Below are 27,741 nucleotides of genomic sequence, written 5' to 3' on the forward strand. Positions count from 1 at the left end.
TAGTATATACAGAGATACTGAGGTTGTATACAGAGATACTGAGGTTGTATACAGAGATACTGAGGTAGTATATACAGAGATACTGAGGTTGTATACAGAGATACTGAGGTAGTATATACAGAGATACTGAGGTTGTATACAGAGATACTGAGGTAGTATATACAGAGATACTGAGGTTGTATATACAGAGATACTGAGGTTGTATACAGAGATACTGAGGTTGTATACAGAGATACTGAGGTAGTATATACAGAGATACTGAGGTTGTATACACAGAGATACTGAGGTTGTATATACATGGATACTGAGGTTGTATATACAGAGATACTGAGGTTGTATACAGAGATACTGAGGTAGTATATACAGAGATTCTGAGGTGTAAATCACATTCACTTTGTTAAGCAAGATTTGCTTTTAGCATCACAGTGACGGCTGGAAACCCTATCCAGAGGGGAGTGATCAGGAACGTCAGAATTGGAAATGCCATTCAGCCCAATGAGCTGGGAGTTCCTCCTGCAGACTGGCTGCCTGTGGTATTAAAGCTGCTGCGTGACCTGTACAGAGATACAATGTATCGATAGTATTGACAGGATTCTAACATTCCACCTCTGACCATGCATGCAGACTGTGAGTGTGGCGTTCAGGCCAGCTCCCTCTCTCACCTGGAGTAAATCACCAGCCTCTCATGCCTTTATCTCTCCTGGACTGGGGAAAGTAACACATTGTAGTGATGGTGTCCCATCTCACGTGTCTTCTTCTGCTGGGATTGACCGGCATTTCCAAGAAGTCTGAAGGTTTGCCTTTCAATAGCAGTTTGAAGGAACCTTTTCAGATCCCCAACATCACTGGGTTTTTCTCCTGGAATAACTACAGCCTGGCAGACTGGCAGAGCTTTGTGGGCAAGAAACGCTATGGAGCAGAATCCCAAAACCCCATGGTGAAAGCTTTACTCATCGTGGCTTATTCCTTCATCATCTTCTTCTCTCTGTTTGGGAATGTGCTTGTCTGCCATGTGGTCATCAAGAATAAGAGAATGCATTCAGCAACCTCCTTATTCATCATAAATTTGGCCGTGGCTGACATATTAATAACTCTCCTCAACACGCCTTTCACTTTGGTAAGGACTTCGATTAACACAAAACTCCATTAACAGAACTATAATGTGCTTTAACATGTGCTTCGTATTCTGTGTACTTGCAGAGACGGCTATCCCTGGAATCAGAGCTGTGTTGGTGTGTTTTTTAAATTTACATTTCTGCTAAATATCTTATTGATGATGTCAGACCATGGAAGTATTTGTAGAAATAACTATTGAGGTCTATTATGTATGATAGAATTGAGAGCAAAAGAGCCTTATCCAGGTTAAATATTCCAGTTATAAAATGTGTAGATCATGGGCAATAATCAGGGGGGAGAATCCTTAATTCGGCACTGATATACGCATGACTACAAGGCCCATCATCCTTGGCATAACAATGCCCTTTTGAACATTGGGGAGACTGCAGCTGGAGTTTCAGTGTCGGATATAACTTTATTACATTAACATTATTACACTCAGGTTCCATCAGTTCTGCTCACTTTCTGTGCCTCTCCAGCTTTAATTGGGTCTATATACTGTGCTGTTGAATGCCAGGGAAGTGAACACAGGATTGGCACTCAGAGGGTTAAATACTTATTAAGTATATAAAAAAAAAAAAGGGGAGGATATCTGTCCAACAGTGAGTCAATCATAAATAAATACATAACTTGACTTTATGTCCCTTCTTAGATTAGGAGTTAGGGAGAGCTGTTTTAATTTGATGTGGATATTTATACAATTAAAGTGCTACCTTCATGTTTATAGCAGCAACATATTCCACAGCGTTGTACAATGAGTAACTAAAGTTACAAGTACTTTGGGTTGTTTGTGGATTCAGAATTCCAAAACTGTCTATTATGTTTCAGGTGGACAACAGCTATACAAAAGCCAGGAGACCAGATTCCTGGTCTTCAGAGCTTGCATTCTACGTTGTAATGCGGCGTATATCTTAAAGGGACACTATAGTCACCTGAACAACTTTAGCTTAATGAAGCAGTTTTGGTGTATAGAACATGCCCCTGCAGCCTCACTGCTCAATTCTCTGCCATTTAGGAGTTAAATCCCTTTGTTTATAAACCCTAGTCACACCTCCCTGCATGTGATTTGCACAGCCTTCCATAAACACTTCCTGTAAAGAGAGCCCTATTTAGGCTTTCTTTATTGCAAGTTCTGTTTAATTACGATTTTCTTATCCCCTGCTATGTTAATAGCTTGCTAGACCCTGCAAGAGCCTCCTGTATGTGATTAAAGTTAAATTTAGAGATTGAGATACAATTATTTAAGGTAAATTACATCTGTTTGAAAGTGAAACCAGTTTTTTTTTCATGCAGGCTCTGTCAATCATAGCCAGGGGAGGTGTGGCTAGGGCTACATAAACAGAAACAAAGTGATTTAACTCCTAAATGACAGTGAAATTGCAGGGGAATGATCTATACATGAAAACTGCTTTATTTAGCTAAAGTAATTTAGGTGACTATAGTGTTCCTTTAATGGTAGGGATATGCAATTCATATAACTCTTACTATTATGTTTCCCAAATCTCATCATCCTAACCTGAAATTAAATACACTGAGAAACTAAAATAAATGTCTAACTGGCAGCAGGGGCTAACTGACACGTCACATCCACTCTGTCCCCAAATATCTGCTAACAGTTTGTTAAAAAAGTGACAGGGCCACCACTTGTTAAAGGTCCTCTCCTCATTGATACACCATAAGGCCTTTCAGCTTTCTAAAGTGCTCTATGGGTGAGGAGTATCCTATTTTAACCCCCATTTATAAAACTGAGAAATCAACACTTGTATAATTAAATTATGGAACAGCCCCAGCTGTCAGTTAGGGGAGATAACAAAAGTGGCAGGTGCTTGCCACCTCACCCACACACCTCCAGCGCCTCCACAGGCCTCAGACCCACGGGGAAACTCCACGCCTCCACAGGCCTCAGACCAACGGGGAAACTCCACGCCTCCACAGGCCTCAGACCCACAGGGAAACTCCACGCCTCCACAGGCCTCAGAATAGACGCTCGAGCAAGTGCGCACCCGCGCACACAGATTGAGAGGTGTTACAATGTGAGATTGGGCTAAGGATGCAGTTCATAAGAGCTGCAGCTTTTGCAAGCACTTTTAAGATATATCCCCATTTAAATACATGTATGAAAATTGCATGTATTCACTGGGGGTATATGTTCTAACCAGTGATTTATGTTTTATATAAAAAAAAAACAGTTCTTTAAACCTGTTACTCATACAGGGGAAAGGGGGCATTTAATGGATTTGCCATGCCAAGAATGAGGAGATCAGTGTTAGTGTCATGACAGAAGCTGCTTGTCTTATTGTGCGTATATGTCACTATATGCAGAGTTGTAGATTTGTGCATCTGTGTTTGAGTAGATGCATGTGTCCACCTTTTAGAGTTTGTCGCTAAACCTCTCTCCTCCAGCAGCTCTGGATTCTCTCCCAGGTGAAAGGATTTTTTTGCTACACATGCAAACACATATTTTAATGCCCTCCAAAATGAGTCTTTGACTGTGTATCTTACAACCCCCCTTTTGCCCCTCTTACCCAACCTTTTTGCCCCTTTTGTGTCTTTTTCCCCATTTTGAGGATTGTATCTATCTTTTGTGTTTTTATATCCCCTTTGTGGCCTCTTACCCCCCTCATTTGTGTCTTATCCACCCTTTTAAATCTCACCCCCTTTAGTGTATATTATGATCTTTGTGCCCCTCTAGGGTTTCTTCCCCACCTTGTGTCTTATATACCCCTTGTGCCTTTTAACTTCCCTCTGTCTCTTTTGCTCTCCCCTACATCAGGCAGCTTTGTGTCAGATTGGGTAGAGGAAGAAGAAGACCCTCTACCTTGATCTGCGAGACCACGCTACAGATAGTGACAGTCAATAAGGGGGAGCTCTGTGTACCCTAACCTGCCATTCCCTTTAAAATGTCCCCACCCCCTCCACTCTGCGGCTCTTTGGGCCCTAAGGCAGCTACCTGTGCCACTTTACTGTGGCACCGACCTGTCTGGTTGTGTTCCAGAGCACATGAATTACAAGGAACTATGAGGGTCATTTTTAAAGTTAAAATAGCCAAACTGGATAAATTCTGTAAATCAGCTATGTTTCCCTTCGGCTACTCTTGCCTTAAATTTGAAAATCACTTTGAATTGACATTGAATTCTCACTTTAGTAAATAAGCCTGTACATTTCCCCCAAACCATTTCAGGTAAAATAGTCGTTGGTCATTTTTGTCACTGTTACAGATTGGGTTTGTTCATTATCTAGACAAATATAAGTGATCAACTCTATCTTTGTGCAAACCTGACTGTCAATAGAGAAATAAAAAAAAGTATTCAAAAAATAGCCTTCTTTTCTGCTATTACCTGGGCACAAACCACAACACGTTGCACATGGCTATCAAGGGACACACATGATATGAGCAGCCAGTGTGAACAGGTAGGTTAACTGTAAGTAGGTACAGGTAGGTTAACTGTGATGTTATCCTCCTGGGAACCGAGGTGAAAAATTGTCTTATGATTTTTTTTTTAAATTTCCTACCTATTTAAGTTCCCAGAATCCCAGCCTATCACATGACATATCACTGGAAAACCCAGGATGTCCTCTTTACAATACAGCAGGGATTGATAGAGTAACTCAAAAGAATAAAAGGAGATTAATGTGAACGGAATGTCCAGTACAGAGGACACAAGTTAATGGGCTGGGTCTCAGGAGGATATGCCAATGTGAGGTCTGGTGGGACAGATGACAGCAGTGTTCTAGCGTTAATCCCAGCACATAATGTGAGCCAAGAACTACACTCACATATCTGGCACTTCGAGGGTTAATTGTCTAGCCATTACAGATGGCAGCGTAAGATTTAAGGCAGCATTAGAAGATAACTTTACAAAGTGTTAAAATATAATAAATATTAAATACTGGGAGATTACTAAAAGTCAATGTAGGAGTAAAAAATAATATTCCGTATAAGTCCTCTATAAATCCCAAACCGATACCTAATATTCTCACAATGCTCCCAAACCGGGGCATTTAACTCCTGATGGCTCTCACGATGGCTGTGAATGTGCTGCCTGCACTTTAAGGCTCCTTGTGCTAATATATAGTGTGTTTACCTAGAACATTAATAATATAGATCACCTTTTTATTACTGTCAGTCCGTACTTCTTCCAGCTTGGTATTTCATTACTGTCTGCCATTTTCATTTATTTAATTCCTGTACATTCAGACACCTTCTCTAGCCCGGAGATTGTCTGCCGCTCAGTCTAGGAATAGAAAATCCTTATATATCAGGGTATTTTTTGTGAAGGGGGCTGGGTTGTGTGGGCAATATTTCTAGTAATAAATTAACATATATTAGCCAAAAATCACTAAATATGGAAGAACCAGCAGAAACACATTCAATTGAGTCCTATGGGATGCTTTCATTGAATAAGATCAATGATTCGACCTTGGCGGACACAGATTTTATCTTGCTTCGAATTTCCATTCTTTTTGGTTTTCTGCAATGTTTATGCGTCAAGCGTACAAATCTCATGAAAGTTAAGAGGGTTTCCTAATCAGATTTCTCAGAATGAAATAAAACCGGAAAAGGCTAGGGAATGACTGCTACGTCTGTTTTTCTTTTAATCGAAAGCTTGGGTTTCTTCATGTTGAAACGTTCTGTATCTATTTATAATAATTCACATTATAATTCACTGGGAGTTGGAGATGCTGAAATCCCATTCAGGAAGAAACTTAAGGGCTGATCAAAAGGATAAAGGCAACAAAAGCGAACCTTTAGATCCCCAGCTGTTGTTGACAACATGCTCTCAATGTCTGGATGAGCTCTGAGTGAATGTTGTATGTTGGCCGGGATGGTAAATGAAGTCTGAAATGTTAGCTCACTAGGATGTCACTTTGATTTAGGAGTTTATTCATTCAAGAGTGGACCCACGAGGTGAGTATCTCAAATTGCTAACAGAATTGTCATCTTGAGTATTTACCATAATGTTATAAGACCCTTGCCAATTGGACCCAGTGAAGCCCAACGCCCCGTTGAACCTAGGTAAAGCATCTATTTATGTATCTCTGATCCCAAGTCATTAGATACTCTGCTCGGGCAAAGACAAGAACTGTATTTCTTTAGGTTCACACAGCAGACAAGCACAAATTAAAGGGTTAATGTAAATCTTTTGTCAACGATGTTTGTTTAGCTTTATTTTTATTTACATTTTTTGTCAGTCATATTTTTATTGAGATGGTGATAAATTATACAAGATAAATAAAACCAGCATAGGACATGTCAAACAGGTAGTTATAAACAGCATATTGTATAGGCCTAGCCGGTAGAAGTAAGAATCTAATTTTCTAAGTAAGAGGAGATAAAAGATGCTTGTGCACAAACATTCAAGTACAAATACAAACAATAGTAATAGAGCAAGGCTAATATGCAAGAGTATTATGCCAGCCCAGATAGCTCCAGTGGGAAATGCGGATTTCCAAAATACGATGCAAAGCGTTTGTAACGGACCCCTCTGGCAACCCGGCCAATTACCTCTGTTACAGGGAGGTAATTCTTAGCTGGAACAGGGGAACCAATAGGGGAACTAGCTCTCAGTCCTTAAAAGGACTTTCCCCGCTGCATCTTCCACCAGCTGCGACAAGCTGGCCCAGGGATTAACCCTTTCTCCCCCCAACCCCCACCCCAGCCCACAGTAACTGGACAATACCTTGTTCTGAAGGTACAACTTTGCCACTCTTTATTGAAACACACAGCTTTTATGCACAGACCACCACAAGGCGTCTCCATTCAGGTCAATACACTTCCCTTAGTCCGATGCAGGAGGGGGCTGGGTGACAGATAACCATTTCCCGCCCTGGGAGATACCAACAGCACATACAGTTACACACATTAAAACATTTCACAAACGGGGGAAAACTTAGGTGTTCCGCGCCCCAGGAAGGGAAAGGGTCACACATATAAAACATACATCACTAGATAGCCCTGGGTCCCAACTGGGATCATGGCAAATGGGTTAAAACTCACCTTGATTTCAGCTCTCCACGGGTCTGCCAGCGCTGGCCCCGCCCCCTTGGTGACATCATCAAATGTGCCGATTTTTATCCAATCCAATGCTTTTCCATGGGGATATCTATGAGGAAAATTCAGCCTCCATGCAGAGCGTGGGGACGCTGAACGGTAGGGCTGCTAACTGTGGCCACTTGGAGGTGTCCCTAGGGGCAATGTAAACACTCCTTTTCTCTGAAGGGAGCTATTATACTCAACACTACAACTACATTAAGTACTCCTCACCCCACACAGCACCCCTACCTCCAACACACACAGCACTCCCCCCCCACACACAGCACCCCTACCTCCAACACACACAGCACTCCCCACACACACAGCACTCCTCCCCCAAAACAGAACCCCTCCCCCACACAGCACCCTTACCCCACACACACAGCACCTCCTACCCACACACCACACCCGTCACACACACAGCAACCCTCTCACATACACACAGCACCCCTCACACACACACACAGCACTACACACACACACACACTGCACCGCTCAATGCAGTATGTGTGTGTATTCAGCAGTCTGTGTGTGTGTGTGTATTCAGCAGACTGTGTGTGTGTATTCAGCAGTATGTGTGTATTTGGCAGTTTGTGTGTAGTCAGCATTCTTTGTGTGTGTATTCAGCATTCTCTCTGTATGTGTATTCAGCAGTCTGTATGTTTTCAGCAGTCTGTCTGTGTGTGTGTATTCAGCGGACTGTGTATGTATTCAACAGTCTATGTGTATGTTTGTGTGTGTGTATTAAGTGGACTGTGTGCATGTATTCAGCGGACTGTGTGTATGTAGTCAGCAGTCCGTCTGTGTGTGTATTTAGCAGTCTGTATGTGTATTCATCAGTCTGTGTGTGTGTCGGTGTGTGTATGTATTCAGCAGTCAGTGTGTGAATGTGTTCAGCGCCATCTGTGACTGTATTCAGCAGTCTGTGTGTATGTATTGTATGTATGTATTGCATTTGTGGGAGATACTAATAAATATAAGCTTAATTTATCTATAATTTATATCATTATTTATAATTTGTATAATTGAACTCTGTTGTTGTGTTCTTCTTTTAAATAAAATATGTTCATTAGTTTGGACAACTGTACAAGTTGTTCTTTCTAAACGTAAACCTCAGGTGTTGGCACTTTGAGAAAAAAAACGTTGGAATATATTGCGGTTTGGACACTCAGGCTCAAAAAGGTGCACGATCACTGCTTTAGAGTAAGAATGAAGTGGCAGAATGCTTTGAAATGTGACAAAGAAAGCAGCAATATGTTTTTTACTTTCACGGACATTGTAAATGAAGAAGTGAATGTAGGGTCAATGTACACATTGTGATTTTGCTACAGAGTATATTGAGCTATCCACAAGGACTCTGCATAGGGATAGGAATACAATACAAGAAGGACATATAACAATTGTGAGGAAAATATAGCAACTAAAATGTTATCCTTAACTGAAATATCCAGTGGAGAGATATAAAATATTGATAATTTCACAGTTTCAATTGTCAGGCTATCGTTTAAAAAAAAACGAGACTTTGAGTACATGCAGTACACTAGGTAATGATACGTCAATGACCTCAGTGTTCTCATTCAATCACACCCGCAGAAGCAGGACAAAGGAAATATTTGTAACAAAGTGAATTCTACCTCATCACTGTGGCAGAGGAAGGGGCAGAGTCCTGGGAAGAGCCCCAGTTTGTCAAACATCTCCCAAAAGGTTTTACTAACAAACAAAAGGCCAGCACCCAGTGACTATACTATCATAACCACTGCACCCAGCTGTGAATGTAATTTAATTAGAGTTACCCTTTAATTTAGACAACATTGGGTTTTAATGCACCACAATTCAGCAAAAACAAAAAACTCACCTAAACCCAGTGCAAAATCTTGCAAAAATATGTTTCAACATACCAAAACATTTGTATTGGTAGATGTTTATTGCTGGGCATACTGGCCGTATCAAACGATAACTATGGATCAACTATGACTGTGTTTTGAGAATTATAATGCAACTTGTTTGCCAAAACTCATGTTGTTCACTCATACTATAAAGTATAGGTGAAAAAAGTTCATTTTAAGACAAGGACTTACATAGAAACATAGAATGTGACGGCAGATAAGATCCATTCGGCCCATCTAGTCTGCCCAATTTTCGAAATACTTTCATTAGTCCCTGGCCTTATTTTATAGTTAGGATAGCCTTATGCTTATCCCATGCATGCTTAAACTCATTTACTGTGTTAACCTCTACCACTTCAGCTGGAAGGCTATTCCATGCATCCACTACCCTCTCAGTAAAGTAATACTTCCTGATATTATTTTTAAACCTTTGCCCCTCTAATTTAAGACTATGTCCTCTTGTTGTGGTAGTTTTTCTATTTTTAAATATGGTCTCCTCCTTTACTGTGTTGATTCCCTTTATGTATTTAAATGTTTCTATCATATCCCCCCTGTCTCGTCTTTCCTCCAAGCTATACATATTAAGATCATTTAACCTTTCATTGAAAGTTTTATCCTGTAATCCATGAACCATGACTTAATGAACGTCAAATTGATTCTGTACAAGAGAACATGAAAATATGAATTCTCTTGATCCATGGCTTTAAATATACTTCAAGTTAGGTATTATTATGCGAGAGAAAGGCTCATACTTGTCATAAATGTATCCAAAGCTGTATGGATGACACAAGGTCGACGTGTTACAACTAAATGTAACACTTGTCAGCCAAGGTGATATTTCTGAAATATCAGTACCCTAAACTATGCCAAAAGGGATTGGCATAATTGTAAAGAAAAGAAGTATAAAGAATAAAATGCAACAAAGTCAGCATGTCAATGTGTGAAGACACAAAGGACAGCTGGGTGGACCAGAGGTGGGATACACGAAGAGTAATACCCATGAAGCTCAGAAGATGGCAGCGTAAGAACGGAGCTGAGGAGACTATGTATCAATATTTTATAGTGAATATATCACATATCTTTGTCCTATTTGATGTATTCAATATATTTGGGGGCGATTTAAGGTACCGTATATACTCGATTTTAAGTCGACCCGAATATAAGTCGAGGCCCCTAATTTTACTCCCAAAAAACTGTATAAGACTAGGGTGGGAAATGCAGCAGCTACTGGTAAATTTCTAAATAAATTAGATCTAGATAAATTAGATTAGAAAATTTACATTAATTGAATATTTATTTACAGTGTGTGTATATAATGAATGCAGAGTGTGTGTGTTTGTGTAGTGTGTGTATATAATGAATGCAGTGTGTGTGTATATAATGCAGAGTATGTTTGTGTATATAATGCAGTGTGTGTGTATATAATGCAGTTTGTGTGTATATAATGCAGTTTGTGTGTATGAATGCAGTGTGTGTATATCATGCAGTGTGTGTGTGTGTGTGTGTCTGTGTGTATGAATGCAGTGTGTGTGTATGAATGAATGCAGTGTGTGTGTGGGTATGTGATGCAGAGTGTAACCTTGGTGGGGGTGGGCATTTTATTATTATTTTAATATTACATTTTATTTTTAATATTATTACATTTTTTATTTTATTATATTATTATTTACATTTTAATTTTATTTTTTTTGTCCCCCCCTCCTTGCTTGATAAATGGCCAGGGAGTGGGGCTTTATTATTCCCTGGTGGTCCAGTGGTGTGTACTGTGCAGGAGGTGGGCCGGGAGCAAGCTGTTACTTACCTTTCCTGCAGCTCCTGTTAGCTCCCTTCTCATCCGTGCCGTTCAGCTCCACTGTAAGTCTCGCGAACTGCGTGCCGCGCGGAGCTACCGTGGCAACGCTCTGACACCGCGGCTCTCGCGAGACTTACACTGGAGCTGAACGGCACAGAGGAGAAGGGAGCTGAACGGAGCCTGGCGGTCCTGGTCTGTATTATGGCAAGTAAGTTGCCATAATACAGACAGTGACTCGAGTATAAGACGAGTGGGGGTTTATCAGCACAAAAAAGTGCCGAAAAACTTGTCTAATACTCGAGTATATACGGTAAGTTGATGTTTCCTTAATAGGTTCACTTTAAAGAATATTTCTGGTATAGCCAGGAATTATTTTATAGAAGAGACATTGGGGGAATTTTTAATTCGGTGTTCTGTTCTAAAAAGTGATTTAAAGTATTAAAATTATTAAAAGTATTAAAATATTATACTCAGAATTTAGCTCCTAAACAGTCTCTGAACTCTGCAGTTACTTAGCATTGAACACAGGTCAGTTTAAAACTGTCAGTACTCCTACCAAGACTGTCAGGGCTACCTGAAATTATTATGGGTCTACATCTCAAGTCAGCATGGAATCACTGTGGTACTTATCTGTCACAGATACCTCACACTATCCTAAAAAGTGCTGTAAAAGTAGGAATTTTGGAACATATTAACAACATTGAAAAAGGTCTTATGTCACATTCAGTCCCCGTACACTGTAATTCCTGACCTTTCACACCAGGTGGCTTCAAGTGTACTGGTACTTAAAAAGTGCTTCCGCATTGAAGATGGCAACGATTAGGTTGAAAAACTGGCCCAACGTGAGACTTATTGGATTCAAAATTGCAAACCTTGGAACCTAGGAGATGGACTGTAGACATAGACTTGGTTTGTTTTTTGTGAACTTGGATTTGGTCTCCTTTTTTATTTTTATGTTTTGTTTTTTTATTCTTACTTACCGTATTTTGTTTATTTGTTTCTGTATTCCTTTTTCTTTGGTTCTTTTTCTGGGTACAGCCACTTCTGTATACTCTGATATTCTGGGTATGTGTGGTATAGGCATATATGTAGATTAGTTTTATGAGTCACATTAATTAACATATGATATAAACTTTACAGGTTACTATGGAAACTGTATAAGAAAGTATCACTAAAAACTGATGCTACATGAATAATTTTGTTTTATAATCATGCATGTCACTTTAAGAAATATTTAGTATTATTACTTTTTTCACAGTTTTTCATGAACTAAGGGCATCTACTTTTGCACTTTTAAAAAAAAGATACACACTTGAGTATGTTGCATCATAATTTCAATAACATAATATAATCACCTTAAATATGAGCTAACCACTTTCTCCCTTTGAGCGGACAGACTCTCTGTGTAACAAACGAACAGCATTAAGAGCTTTTTCGTTCATAAAAGGTGTTTAACACAATACATTTAGAAAACACCAGGAAGCGATTATTCTATTACAGGACATTCACCAGCCCCGGAGAGGGGAAGTCGTCAGTGGAATGCATGGAAGAGCGTGTTGGAACGCACTTCCGATTATACTGATTGGATAATTGCGAGCCACTGTGGAGAAGAGGAATGAGGATTGAATCTGGCGAACTGGTGATTGAGTCGATTTGGCGACCAATAGGTTATGGGAGAAAGAAGACGCCCCCCTGGACCACCAATGAACTTTTTTGGACTAGCCATATTTAAAGGGGCTAACGGGTTGGAGGTATTATGCTGCTTTTAGGGCATTACTGCTGTTACTAGTTTTACACTTGTGGTCCCTGAGGAAGTCCCAATATTGGGGTGAAACGCGTAGGACCATACTGTTTTATTACTAACTTATCTTTTTTATTGCCATAATAAAAAGCTGTTTTCATTTTACCTACCATTTGGAGTCCTGGTCAGTTTCTGATCAACAGTGGTAACTACCAAATTAAGAAGGGGATAATAGCTTCAGGGGAGTCACCCTTGGAGCGCTTTTTACCTTATGATCTTGTGAGTGCAATCTATTGCAGTGTGTGCATTTTTTATCTAACTTTATTACACTATGTTTTGTTTGTTTGTTTCTTTTTAGACTATACCAGCTGTGTCCCATTTGTGTTTTGTATATACCAACTATCCTGAATGCACCTCTTTCTAAAACTGTTAGAGATATCCATCAAAATCCTAAATTTACCGTTTTCTTAAGAGGTAATGTAAGACTTGTCAGGAATTCAAATTAAATTTCAAATATACAGGGTCAGTCCAACTAAAAAACGCTGAAATGTACCAGACAGCCAATAGATGCGCTTCCGGAATAATAAATATTTTCGTCCGCTAACTTACGCTCTGCATGAGAATATACAGTGAAATTCAATGCTTTCCTATAGGGAGGGCCTAATGTGTGCACAGCACTCGCCATGCATGCACATTAGTGCCCACTCGTTTACTGGCGGAGAGGGTGGAGCTGTGACCCAGTGCCGAGGGACATCGGCCCTGGGATCAGCTATGTAAATAACGGATTTTTAACCCTTTACTCACCGCGTTGAGGGGCGATAGGGAACTAACTTTAGTTATTTTTTTTCTATCCTGAACATTATAAAGCTAACTGTCAGGAATTTTAGTAACCTTTATCCCCTAATCTGCAAACCATATATAGTGAAAAGGAACTTGTGGGTTAAGTAAATCCTGACCCAGAGGCTCCAAAGTAGAGGGTAAAATTTACACTACAGCATCAATAGACAAAAACACCTTATGAAACCACAGTGACCTACGGTCCACTGTGGTTTCATAAGGTGTTCTTTTGTCTATTCATCTGCAAACCAACCATCAGCATTGTGTAAAATTAAAATAATGGCGCCATATTTATGCTTATACAATTGTTTTTATTTATAATTTAAAAAGCATTCATAATGAAAACAAATGTCATTTTAAAAGCATATTTATCTGTGATCTCCAAATACACACGGTGAGTCTTAATTCTGTTATTTTAAATACTCTTCCAGGAGACAGACTAAAGAAATGCCTTTTATCTTGTATTCACAGAATTCCAATGGCAATAGAAGTGAATTCCTTTCTCTAAACTGATAACAATTTCATTTATATAACAATACAATAGTCATTACATTTTATAAATTAAATAATACATAATAATAATTATATATTATTCAATGTTTCTAGTAAAGCAGTCATGGCACATTAAAAAAAAATTAAATAATGTGTTATTTTCCCCCCGGGGTCTACAGTTTGCTCAATATCTTGATTTTCTTGTGAATGTACTTAGAATAGAATGTAGCTACGCTCCAGGGTTTTGTGGGTGGTGAAAGAATTTTGCAAGCCTAATGAGACAATAAAATGTTCCTGGTATGACATACTTTGCCTTTTTATTGCATCAATGCACTTTTGCTGTTAGAATGATCTAATTATATGCATGTCACTTCTTAGAGAAACTGAATCCCAATAGTCAACACCATTAATTTATAATTAAATGTTACATAAACTAATTCCTTCCTTGTTGATCAGAAATGGAACCAAAATAGGTAAGAATTATCCCAGTGGGCTTCAGTTGGTTCAATTAATTATGTTTTTATTCCATTTTTTTTAAAAAATGTGGAAATAAAATCTACCATATCCGAGACTACTAATGCTCCACAAGGGGGAGCACCTGGGCTGAAGTTATCTTGGTCTTTACTAATGTGACATTACATTTGATAAAATATGAATATTAAACATGATTCAATTTAAATATGGAAAATAGCTTACATGCAAAAACTCAACAATTTTTTTACGAGAGTATGCTTTCGTGCATTCCAGTACTTAATGTTATTTCAACATCCTCTGTAGTATCCTCCTTGATCTCAGATCTGATTCGGGATACTGTTTTTCTTACACCTTGCCCTTTTCCATTCAACCTAAATTTCCCCATAATGAAGAAAAAATATAAATATCTGATTACTCATATTCTCTATGCACTTAAGATATCTATAGCTCGTAATTGGAAATCCAGCCAACCTCCATTATGGCAAGAAATAATAAACCAACTAGATTATCAATATATAATGGAGAGTAATTTTATAGCTATATCCCGAAAATCTCTCTCTTATCGTGACTCATGGAATCCCTGGTTTTTATATAGAAAAAAGGAAAATGTACTCTAGGATAAGGAAGGGAAAAGGGAAAGGGAAAGGAAAAGAGGGGAAAAAAAGAAGAAAAAGAAAAAAAGAACTCTTGAATACCTATTTCCCCATACTTAATATCGGGGCCCTGAATACTGCAGTCTTTATATTTGTTTGTGTTTGTATTGTATTTGTATTTGCTCTTATAGTTGCCTTAAAATCATGATATTATCGTGTTGATACTTTTCTTATATAGTACTTTTCTTATATGTACTTATTACGGTATCTTAATCTATCAAATCCTCGCATGTAAATGTTAATGTATCACATGTTTACTGTTGGCAATATTATTGAAAATAAAAAGAAGAATTATAAAAAAAAACAAAAAACATGTTATTTCAACCACTCACATAAACACTCCATCACATAAAATATTCTTAGCATTACGGTAAGTAAAAAACAACACACACACGGATTTGAATAAAATTGTAGCAGAGTTAACTTGAAGGAACACTGCGGGCACCAAAACATCAGGAACTAATGTACCTCAAGGTGTTTAGTAACAATTGATTTAGCCGAGTCGTGAAGCAGAAAGCCTCAAATTATGCGCCATTGATTGGCTGAAAGTGTCACATCACATTAGTAGTTCCCAAAAAGTTCACAAAGTGTAGGAAAAGAAGGTACGTATTTCCATTTTTCACTAACTTTTTGTAGATGGGGATTGCCTGATAGCTGCTCAGCCGACTGAAGCTTTGAACTGGATAGGAGCTACAGAGGCAGAACTGACAGGTGCCGGACTGAAAGGTAGGGGGCAAAAGATTTAGTTAACAGTTTAACCCCTTGAGGTAAGCCTGTATCCAGGACCAACTTGCACCATAATTAGTTAATTCCAGTGAAGGTGTAATGGTGCCTGGAGTCTCCCTTTAACAGATTAATCGAGAAAACAGACAAATACAAAAAATGTTACACAGGTCATTTAAATTGAGTTATGGAGTTTAATGTAATCTAAATGCAGTTCATCTAGAATCTAGAATAGTAATTATTATTATCGCCATTTACATACCGCTAACTTAATCCACAGCACTTTACAATGTTATTAAGGGGACATTAATAGAAAAGAGACAAATTATTAAAAATTTTGACAAGAACAATAGGTTCATGAGGACCTTACTCAGACGAGCTTAGAACCTAGAAGTGGGGTGTAAGAACACATAGGAAGCGCAATGTGGAAGACAGGAACTGAATGACAAGGTGGGAGAGTAGCACGATTGGACAGTGAGAGTGAAGTGGAAAACAGACTCACTAATTATTTTGAGAGTGTAATGGAAATTGTAGATTATACTAGCTTTAGTGTAACTATAATCTTAATTGTATTAATGACAGGAGGCGAATATTTGCTCAAGTCTCTCTTTACTAGAACTCCACAGCAGCACATTAACATAGAGAGAAAAAAACCAAAGACAAAAACATGAGGTATCCATAAAAGGCTCCTCCCTACCAACCATTTCCTCTTTCACGCTGCGACAAAAGATACAGAAACAAAGACAATAAACTAATTAAAGGAAAAAAAACGTACCATAACAATGAATGTCATCTGGAAGCAAACTTTGAATAGTGGATGGGATCTTGATCGTCATCCTGCCAAACAGTCGATTCCATGAACTGCAGTCCAACCATTAAACTGAAACGAAATAAACAGAATCGAAAAACACTGATTAGTGAACGAAATGTACTGATAAAGCATAAATCCCACGATCCAGTACCGATAGTATAAAAGACATGAAATCCATCACCAATTACCGGCAATACAATATACCAGACACCTTCCCCAGACATCACCCCAGACTACCAAACCTAGCCCAGGCGACCAGACAATTCAACAGAAATACAATCAAGGCAATCCATCTAAACAAGGGGGGGGAAAACAAAAACTGGGTGGGAAATATTCGCCTCCTGTCATTAATAAAATTAAGATTATAGTTACACTAAAGCTAGTATAATCTACAATTTTATAGCATGACAGGAGGCTTCATATTTGCTGTTTTAACGCTCCGACAGCAAAGCAAAAGAAGCATGGTCCGACGGTCTAAAGTAGACCAGTCCGCCGAACGCAAAATGTCCTGAAGGGAAGCGCCCGCCATGAAAGCTCCGGAAGCTGCGGCGCCCCTAACCGAATGCGCTTCGAAGGTTGCATTCACCCCCGCCAGTGACAAAAGCCATCTTATCCATCGAGCCAGGGTAGGGGACGAGACCGGCTTGTGGGTTCTGACATACGAAATCAACAAGAATGAGAAGAGTGAAAAGGAGCGGTAACCGCTACATAACGAGCCAGTGCCTTCGCTACACAAAGCTTAGGCGAATCCCTGAAGTAAGGATACGACACCGCCGTCGAATCCGACTTAGTACGTCTGACCACCTTGAAGGAGACGCCCTCTGGAGAAAACGTGTAAGCATCGACATCGAACGCCCGGACATCCGAAACACGTCTGAACGAGACCAGACACAACAAGAGGGCAAATTTCGCCGAAAGCTGGCGAAGAGAAAGGTCCTGGTTATCAGGCCAATCCCGAAGGAACGCTAAAACCATATGTACGTCCCAGAGGGAAGAGTACTTAGGCGCCGGAGGACGCGCCAGCCTCAGCACACGCAGAAGTCTGCAGACTAGCGGATCCTGGCCGATTGGAAAACCTCTAAGCGGGACATGCGCCGCCGAGATAGCTGACCTAGTCATGTTAACCGAGCGGTATGACCGACCCAGGTCAAAGAGGTGAGACAAGAAATTCAGCACGCTAGTTACAGGGCCTGTAAAGGGATCGGTATCCCGTTCCAAACACCAGCGACACCAGGAACCCCATACTGAGAGATAGCACCTCCTCGTCCCGGGAGCCCAGGAATCACAGAGAAGGTCTCTAGCTGATTGCTATAATGCCTCGACATTCCAGGTACCCCTGAAAGAGTCCAGGCCACCAAGTGTAGGTGGCCGTCTCTCACTAGGGGATGAGGGTTGCCCCGGGAGTCCGAGAGGAGCATTCGAGAGGGCGGTAAGAGAAGAGGATCCCGACAGGAGAGATCCAGGAGCCCCGGAAACCAGGCTTGACTCTGCCATAGCGGAGTTAGCAACACCAAGGACACACGCTGACGTCGAACTTGTAGCAACACCCTGGGAATCATAGCGAACGGAGGAAACGCATACGCTCCCCGTGAAGGCCACACCTGGAGAAAAGCGTCCACCGCTGTGCACGCTGGATCCGGGAGCCAACTGAAGTACCTCTGGGTCTGGTGATTCGTCCTGGAGGCGAATAGATCCATTGTGAACGGACCCCTCTGATACTCGAGTTCGAGGAAGATGGTCCGGAGGAGCTTCCAGTCGCTGGCATCCCTCCAATGTCTGGAGAACCAGCCCGCCGTCAGGTTCGACTCCCCCGGAAGATATTCCACTTGCAAAGTGATGTTGCGTTGGAAACAGAAGCTGTAAATCTCCTTCGTCACCTCCGATAGTGCTCGAGACCGAGCGCCCCCCAAGCGGTCGATGTACTGCACCGCTGAGACATTGTCCATCCGAAGCAGTCCGACAGGTGGTTCGCCAGGCTCCGAATTGCAAATGAACCTGCAATCAATTGCAGGCAATTGATGTGGAATTCCGATTCCTTGTCCTTGTCCTTGTCCGACCATGTGGCACCCCAGCCCAAAAGACTCGCATCTGATTCCAGCACGAAATCTGGGGTTAGTCCGAATATTGCCTTGCCGTTCCAGGCGGACATGTGCAGGAGCCACCAGCGCAGTTCGGTCTTCACGTCCGGAAACAGGGAGATCATCTGGTCGTTGCATGGCCCTGTAATGTAGTGGGCCTGGGTAGATTGCCTGTATCGAGGCCGAGAGGAGACCCACCACGCGAGCCAGCATCCGAAGGGGAATCCGGTCTTGCCGTAAGGTCCATCTTATCTCCTTCCGAATGGTCGCTATCTTTGCCAAAGGCAGGCGAAGAACGCATTCCTTCGCATCGACTTCAAAACCCAAGAATTCCACCGTCTGGGAAGCCTCCAAGGCTGACTTCTTCAGATTGACTATGAACCCCAGGTGTTCCAATAAGGAGATTGCAGAGCGTGTCTGATATCTGAGCCTGGAGGGGTCCTCGCAAAAGATCAGCAAGTCGTCCAGATATATTATGCAGCGGACGCCCTCCGTCCTGAATCGGACGACCACCGGCTTCAGGAGCTTGGTAAAGCACCAAGGAGCCGAGCTGAGGCCGAAGGGAAGGCATGTGAATTGGCATGGAACGCCCTTCCAGATGAAGCGAAGGAATCTGCGACAGTCCTTGTCCACCGGGACAGAGAGGTAAGCGTCCTTCAGGTCCAGTCTCGTGAACCAGTCTCCCGGCCGGAGAAGGTCCCAGCCGGAGAAGGTGCCCTCCATCTTGAAGTGGTTGTAGACCACAAAGGTGTTCAATTCCCGTAAATTGATCACTTGGCAGAACTCCCCAGACTTTTTCTTCACTAGGAAAATCGAGCTGAAGAAACCCCCCAAATCCGGGGCCCGTTGGACTGCGCCTTTGGCGAACAGCGCCCAAACCTCCGTATCTATCAAAGACTGTTGTTCCCTTGCGATGATGGGGACTCTTGGAGGCCCAACCTGTGTCGGAGGGGAATGGAAATCTATGACATAACCCCGTACCGTTCGAAGGACGCACACATCCGAAGACACCTCCCTCCACCTGTCTCTGCAGTGAAACAGTCTGCCCGCATGCAATATAGGGTGATTGAAAGTGGCACGAGTTGCACTCACCTGTAGGAAATCTTGCCCGTCCTCTGGCATGGTATCCACGACCATCCATCCGCCCTCTGAGTGTAGGGAGTTCTGGATTGGTATGACGGAAAAAAGGATGGACCACGGGATCTGTGGCGGCCCGAAGACCGGCCGCGGCTGGAGACACGACCCCGCTGTCATCCAGCCGTCCAAAAACCCGGGAAGATTGCGGGCGAAATACCTTCTTAATGGAGGCTTGTGCTTTATCCAGGGAAGAAAACAGATTGACGTGTTTATGTAGCTCTTTGATGAAAGGTTCCCCGAACAGCAGGCCTTTAGCCAGGGGACCCAATTCTTTGGACCCCAGTTCCGATAGCTTGTTGTCCATACGGAACAGAGCTGTCTTCCTGCGCGCCGTGCAGAGGGCCACATTGGCATTGCCCAGCAGGCAAATGGAACGTAGTGCCCAGTCCAGCATGGTGGCCGGGTCCAGGCTCGTACCCTCTGTGTAGGCCTCGTCTGCTAAGGCCAACATCCTGCACAGGGGTCCCAGCATATCCAGCTGTTTATCTTGCGCGGAACGGAGGCTACGCTCCACCCCTTTCTTGGGGTCCCGACCCGTTCGTGTCAAATACGTGGCCACCAGGGGGTCAAAATCTGGGGTCACTGCCACCTTGTCCGGCAGGACGGGTCTGGGGCATTCCGCCCTCAGCTTCTTGCGGGCCTCCCCTTCGAGAGGTCTGCGGACCCAGTAGTGCACGAACTGTGCCAAGTGGTCGGGCAGTGACCATTCTGAGGATCTGGGGTGCCGAATAGACCGAGGGTCAAACAGAGGCTCCCCTGTAGCATCCAGAAAGGTGTCGTCCCCCAGCGTCGCCGTGGGGGCCTCTGTTCCTGGCGCCTCTTCATCCTCCCAGCGCCAACTGGGGTCATCCCTACGGTCCTCGTCCCAATCACCTTCCTCATCTGAAGGGGACTGGTCAGCCCGCCACTCATCCAGCACGGCCATGGTAGGGGGGGTAAGGAGGTCTCCTCCCCTGCGCCCGATTGACGGCGGTGCCTGGCCGGCGAGGCTGATAGCCTCGAACCATGTCGCTTCGCCGGAGCCTTGCCCTTCCGGGAGCGTGGTTCAGGGCCTTCACCCTTCCAATAGCGCATTTGCGCACTTGCCTGCTCTCTTCCTTGAGAGTTTGACTCAGCCGAGTCGTCTGCCAAAAAGGGGGTTCCTCTCGCACCCCTGTCCGCTTGTGGTTGAGGGAGGGCCCTAGCCAGGGCTTTCTCCACAGAGGTGGCCACAGCCGCATTAATCAGTGCCTGCCAATTCTGCTCCTGTGCAGAGGCTTCCATAGCGTCAGAGATGATGGTATGTGATACCTAAGGAGGTAGAGAACAGGTATCACTAGCAGGCAGTAGGGGCAGCACCCCTAGTATGGCAGAGGCAAGTATTAAACCCATGCAGGCTCAACAAACCGCGGTCCAGGGTATGGAGCCACCAGGCCAATAGCATGTGTAATATGGCACAGACAAAGCAGGCCAATCATGGGGCACAGACAAAGCAGGCCAATCATGGGGCACAGACAAAGTAGGCCAATCAAGGGGCACAGACAAAGCAGGCCAATCATAAAGGCACAAACAAAGCAGGCCAGTATATGGGTACGGGCGGCACCGACCCAGTGGTAGATTGCATTCGGAAATGTAGATCCTTATAATAGACATGCAGTAGAATCGTGACTTCTAGGGCTTGCAGGGTAGAGATAAAAGCGGGTCCCAGACCAGTCCTAGGTCAATAAGAGGGTAATGACGCCAAGCAGGGTCACATGCAGGAGGCATGCAGTGTAATGTAGAACCCAGAATAGTCCAGAACATGCAAGTACAAATGTCCATAGGAAAAAAAAAACATGCAGGGCTAGCACACATGCAGCAGAGAAAAGAAAACTGTAGGCAGAAACACTAAACCCCACACATGCCCAGAGCAAGAGCAGGGACCAACAGAGATGTCCCCCAAACAGAGGAGATGAAAAGAAGGTAGGGAAATAAACTGGGGCAAACATGCAATTTACATGTATGGAAAATTATCAAGCCACATATTGGCATTGCTACCCTGCTTCTTGTGTCAATTCCTCACAGAAAAAACGGTCACTGTACCTTTAATAAGGCAGTGACACACGCGGCAGACACAGTGCAGAGCCGCGCACCCCCTGCCCCCGCGACCACGGGGTCGCGGGGGGAGGGTGGCCCGGAGCGGAGGCTCCTGCGGCAATCAGAATCGCTCCCTGCTCCGTCCCCACTCCGTTAATAGCAAGCAAGTGAGCGGGGACGCGGGCAGGGTAGGGAGAAAAACGAGGATTCCCACTCGCCGGACAAAGCCGGGCGGGAATCAAAGGCAAACACATGAGGGACCGCAGGAGTCTTACTCCACGGTCCCGACGGTCGGCACGGGAGGCGGGCGGAAGACCGCTTCTCGGCGACCGCGAAGGCAAACACCAGGGAAACAAAGTCAGAGAAAATTAAAGAGCCAGGGAAAAAAGGAAAATATCCCCAAAAGAGAATAAAAGGCACTTAACAAACATGATTAAAATACAGAAATACTGTAACACAAGCCCAAATAACAATTACAAGTTATATACAGTAAAACACACAACCATCCATAAAATAACAGGAGGTAGTGGTACTCTGACCTGTACTGTCTGCGGAGCAGCAAAGAAAGAGGAAATGGTTGGTAGGGAGGAGCCTTTTATGGATACCTCATGTTATTGTCTTTGGTGTTTTTCTCTCTATGTTAATGTGCTGCTGTGGAGTTCTAGTAAAGAAAGACTTAAGCAAATATGAAGCCTCCTGTCATGCTATAAAATTACCGTGGCAGTCAATAGCCTGTTCTGAAGAGATGGGTTCTGTTAGCTTTACAGATGCTGTCTAATTCATTCACGGAGTGAACCAATGCCCTAATGTTCTTTTGTCTACTGTTGTCCATACTCCCCTTAACCCCTTAAGGACACATGACATGTGTGACATGTCATGATTCCCTTTTATTCCAGACGTTTGGTCCTTAAGGGGTTAAACATGCTACTGTTGTAGCCATCCTAAAAAAGCCATACCTAGATCCATCTTACCCTTGCAACTATGGTCCATTTCCTTCTCCCTTTTTTCTCAAAGCTTCTCGAAAGACTTGTCTTTACTCATTTGTCTCTCTTTCTCAATTCCAAATCTCCCCTCGACCCTCTTCAATCTGCCTTCCACCCCCTCCACTCCACTGAGACTGCTCTGATTAAAGTTACAAATGAACTACTCACAGCTCAATCCAAAGGCCACTACGCCATACTAATTCTTCTTGCAATCTCTGCTGCCTTTGACACTGTTGATCATACTCCTGCTCGAAACTTTTCTATCCCTCACTCTCTGTGACAGTGTCCTCCTCCTGTGTCTCTCAATGTTCGTTCAGTGTCTCCCTTGCCAATGACACCTCACCCTTTATCCTGTCTCGGTTGGAGTCCCCCAAGAATCTGTTCTTTGTCCTCTTCTGTTTTCTCTTTATACTGCCTCTCTTGGCAAACTCAATTCCTGCTGAAGACACGCAGATATATCTCTCATCCCCTGTTCTCGATCCCCCGCTGTCCTACAACGTGTCACTGCTTGCCTTTCTTCAATCCCTGACTGGATGTCCTCCTGCTTTCTGAAACTCAATCTCTCTAAATTGGAGCTTCTTATTTTTCCTCCTCATAGTGCTCATCCTCCTCTTTCGCTTTCCCTGCAAGTTGATGGTACATGCAGCTCGCTGTCTTGATGTTCTCTTTGATCCTGGCCTCACCTTTGTGCTCATATCCAGTCTGTTCCTAAAACCTGTCGTTGACACCTGAAAAACATTGCCTGCATCCACCCCTTTCTTACTCAAGAAAAGAGCTTGTTTGTGGTCTGTGATCTCTCAGATGGATTACTGTAAGTCTCTCTTGGTTGGTTTCCTGTACTGCCTCGCTACAATTTGCAATGAATGCTGCCGCCAGGCTGATCTTTCTCACATATCATGCCTATCAAACCTTGCCCCTCTGTCAATCCTTACGTTGACTTCCTGTATCCTATAGGTCTTAATTCAAAATACTAACCCTTACCTATAAAGCTCTAAACAACTCTAGCCCCTCTTACATTTCTTCACTGATTCTTAGGTAGCCCCTTCTTGGTTTCTCCTGTGACCTTCTCCTGTCCGCTGCTCGCACCCTTACTGCTAACTTGCACTTGCAGGACTTTTCACGGGCGACTCCTTTCCTTTGGAACAGCCTGCCAACCCCCATCGGACTCTGTATTTCAAATATTGCTGATCACTCTTTAATTTCTGCTTTTCATATTTACGTTCAAAGTTCATGAGAAGACCAAGCAATATGTTGCTTTAATTGTGTACTTATTTCAGTGTCAAATTCAAAGCAGTGCACCTCTCACTTACAGTCAAGTCTTTGCAGAACAATGTTAATTAACCCCATCACTACCTCCAAGTTCTTTTCGGTTTTAGAAGAAAGATAACAATTATTTGAAATGTTGGATACAGAGCTAGCACATAAACATAGAATAACATATATTATTTATTTATATATATATCCCTTAGGACACCATCGAATCTGCAAGATCTAGGATGGGTCACCAACCTACTGAGGCTTTTTGAAAAAGAGATGAGAATAGAAGCCCTAGTCTATTCTTTTTTTTGGCACTTTTTTTGAAGTTATGAGAGGAATAGTTGGAGCTCTTTTTTTTCTCATTTTTTCCCTGGTCACTTTGTAACCAGCTGAGTTTTGGAGGTCGAACATCAAATTCTATTGAATACCTTCCTTGTATAAAATCCAGGACCCAACTGTCATGAGTAGCTTTTGCCCAAGCTCACAAGAATAGAAGCAGATGTGCTCCTACCTCTGAAGGCTGGGCGAGGAGACCATCATAAGGCATGATTAGTCTTGGCATTTGTTTTGTTGATGAGATCCCGTCTCTCCAAGCCTGGGATATGCCATATTCTTTGCCTGGACAATTGGCCTTGTTGACGCAAAAGGAATTATAGTCATAATTGCTCCTTTCTCTAAATCTTTTCTAGGCTTATCGTCTTCCATTCGCTTCTCTCTTTATGCATTTGTCTAGATATTTTTCAAACAGCATATAATATTTACACAATCTTTTATATTTATTGCATGCTAATGAATTGTCCATCGACAAAATGCTGATTGTGTAGTATCTAAGTGGTAATTACGGGCACCCGTCTATTCCCAAAATAAAACCACAAAAACACTTGCAGCTCTTGACCTTCTCTCTTGTCCTTTCACAAAAAAAAAAACAAATATTTATCGTGCAATATGGCTTGACTCTAGGATAAAAGGAAGAAGATTATGAACATATATGCAAACTCAATTTATGCGTTACAATAGACTGGAGCCCTAGCAGAGACATGCATTTTAATAGCATGGTACAAATTAGTACTGGACTTAAGAGAACGTGGCAAAGTTTCATAATGTTTTGAGGAAAGAAGATTCCAATTCTGAATTATTTAATATTTTAGCGGTGTTGAATTTTAAGAAGGGCACATTTAGAGAACAACGCATAAAAATCTGTAGCTCCTGATGATATGTGCTTGCTCTTGTGGAACAGACTTTGTGTTGGGCACAGAGTGATTGGCAATGAAGCTTTGAAGCATTTGGCATCATTTCATGATCTTCTTAAACTACGCTCGAGCTGTGCTTTAAATTATTTCATATACTTTGAGGAAGGGAAACATAATGAAACAATGTGATTAAAAAGCTCACAAGTCTCTGGATATTTAATTAAATTTTACAACTTTTCCATGTTCCGTACCAAAGCATAAATTATTTTTAACAAACTGTGATTATACTTTTACAGCAGAACAGTGTAGCAGGTATAGCTAAGTATTTGACCAAATCATTCCCGGAGTATGTAACCAGAACAGAATGGTTCCAGATCTTCTTTCAGATTATTCTGCAGGACATGCTTTCAGCCATTGCATAACAAAGGCAATGTGTTTGAATGTGTGTATGTGAGCTTCTGCAGCTCTGAAGGAACTGGATGTACACCACTAAACCAGAAGGAAGCCTCATTTCCCTATCAGGACCCAGGGAACAGGACCAGGGTACGCCTGACCTCATACAGCATGCTCTAGTGGTCATGATACATGGAGTGACCCTTTAAATTTTCCCTTTGTGTAATTGTTCTGTAAAAGTCATGAAAATGTTGTCTCTATATAAATGCTTATACGACTACTCCTACTAATAATGTTTGCGTATATACCTTTATGTGTATTTATGAAAGTATATGAGTAAGTATGTCTCTTTGGGTATGTGTGTGTTATAGGCATATTGGCATGTATGTGTGTGTCAGTGCATAGGTGTCTCTGTGTATGTGTGTATGCAGGTGTGTGATACACATGTTTGTATGTGTCTGTGCCAATGTATATGTGTGTGTATTCATGTCTCCATGAATACATGTGTTATATGTATGTGTTTGTGCATGTATTTGAGTGTGAGTATGTGGGTTATAAATATTGATTTGTGTATTTGTATATATTGAATGTGTTGTGTGATATTTGTTTCCTGATTTGTTTCTTATCATCTATAAAGTAGGTTGCTTTGATAACCCGCTGTGCTCTCTCCACAGGCTCGGTTTGTGAATAGTACATGGGTGTTTGGGAAATTCATGTGTCATGTGAGTCGTTTTGCCCAGTATTGTTCTTTACACGTCTCTGCACTGACACTAACCGCTATCGCAGTGGACAGGCACCAGGTAAGCTCCCCCTTGAACCTTGCTAACGCTACCCACACTGAGGCATGTATAGCAAGAAAAGCTGAGGTCTTATGATCCTAAATTGGAAATCCATAGTAAGATGTATGAAATGGCCTTAAAATAACTTTACACTCCATCTGACGACCTTATCACCTGCTGTCTGTACTGCCATTTCCATTAGGGCTCTTTCTTATCACTCCTTGCTATTAACTCCCAGTCTTTAATGTGCCATGTAATGATCCCTCTGTACCATAGACTGATGTTACCTATTTGATACGAGCTGAGAACTAAGTAAAAGACAGATGCTGCCTCCCAAGGAGCCTGTTCTTTTAATGCTTGATGTAATGTGCTTAGATACATTTTAAAATCCAGGACTTCAGAATTGCCGTGGCCAATTTCAGTAATACTAATGAAACCTGAATTCTTGGAGGTCCCCGAAGAAGGACTTGAGATACACTACTTTAATCTATCCATTGCCAAAAGGCTGATTAGCAATTCCTACCTAATCACATTTCCCTCTGACATGCAATGACATTAACAAGACATCCCAAGGCGACAAACACTGTAAATTGAAAATTCTACGTGAAATCAAAGTAAGGCCAGAGTAGACAAACTGAAAGCATAGGTGACTTGGATAATTCTCCCAATTTGACTCTTTTGACTTTAAAATTTGAATTAATTACAAATTGACTTATAATTATCACTTTCGTCAATTACCCTGTGCTTGTTGTATATTGTGAGGGTTCACTTACTAAAGCAAGATATAGAGAGGTTACAGCTGACTTGTGGCCAAAAAAGCCGCTAAAGGCGCTGCCGCGATTCTCACTGTGAAAATCACAGTGAGAAGATGGTGGACGTCCATAGGAAAGCATTGAGTAATGCTTTCATATGGGCACTTTGAATGCGCGCGCATTTGGAGCTGACGTCGGCAGAGAGAGGAGAGTTCCCCAGCGCCAAGGGAGCCCAGCACTGGAGAAAGGTACGTGGCAGAAGGGGTTTTAACCCCTTCAGCCAAGCGGTAGGGGGGGCCTAAGCATGGGGTTGGGGGGAGGGGGGACACACCTAATGACCCTATAGTGCCAGGAAAACGAGTTTGTTTTCCTGGCACTATAGTGGTCCTTTAATATTCCCACCAAGCTTAACAGCCACTCCCATTAATGGGATGGGGTTTATTAATTAAACAGTAAGTTGGAGTGGATTGAAAACTGAAAAGATATTGAAATGTAGGGAGTTATGCATTTTAAAGTACGACAAGAGGTGTAGGATTTAAATTAAAAAAGAAAAAGAAG

General features: G+C 42.3%; 1 protein-coding gene across 1 annotated transcript in view; it reads left to right on the forward strand.

Moving 5' to 3' along the window:
• Positions 1–559: 559 nt before the first annotated feature.
• The window catches only part of GPR83 (G protein-coupled receptor 83), a 41,258-nt gene continuing 14,076 nt past the window's right edge, over positions 560–27,741 (forward strand). The window contains exons 1-2 of the mRNA XM_063444943.1: positions 560–1,117; positions 26,327–26,452. Coding sequence (XP_063301013.1) covers positions 731–1,117; positions 26,327–26,452 — 513 coding nt within the window. The 5' untranslated portion in view covers positions 560–730. The remainder of the gene's footprint in view (positions 1,118–26,326; positions 26,453–27,741) is intronic.

This window comes from Pelobates fuscus, chromosome 1 (genome assembly GCF_036172605.1).
Source record: "Pelobates fuscus isolate aPelFus1 chromosome 1, aPelFus1.pri, whole genome shotgun sequence".
Taxonomy (NCBI): Eukaryota; Metazoa; Chordata; class Amphibia; order Anura; family Pelobatidae; genus Pelobates; species Pelobates fuscus.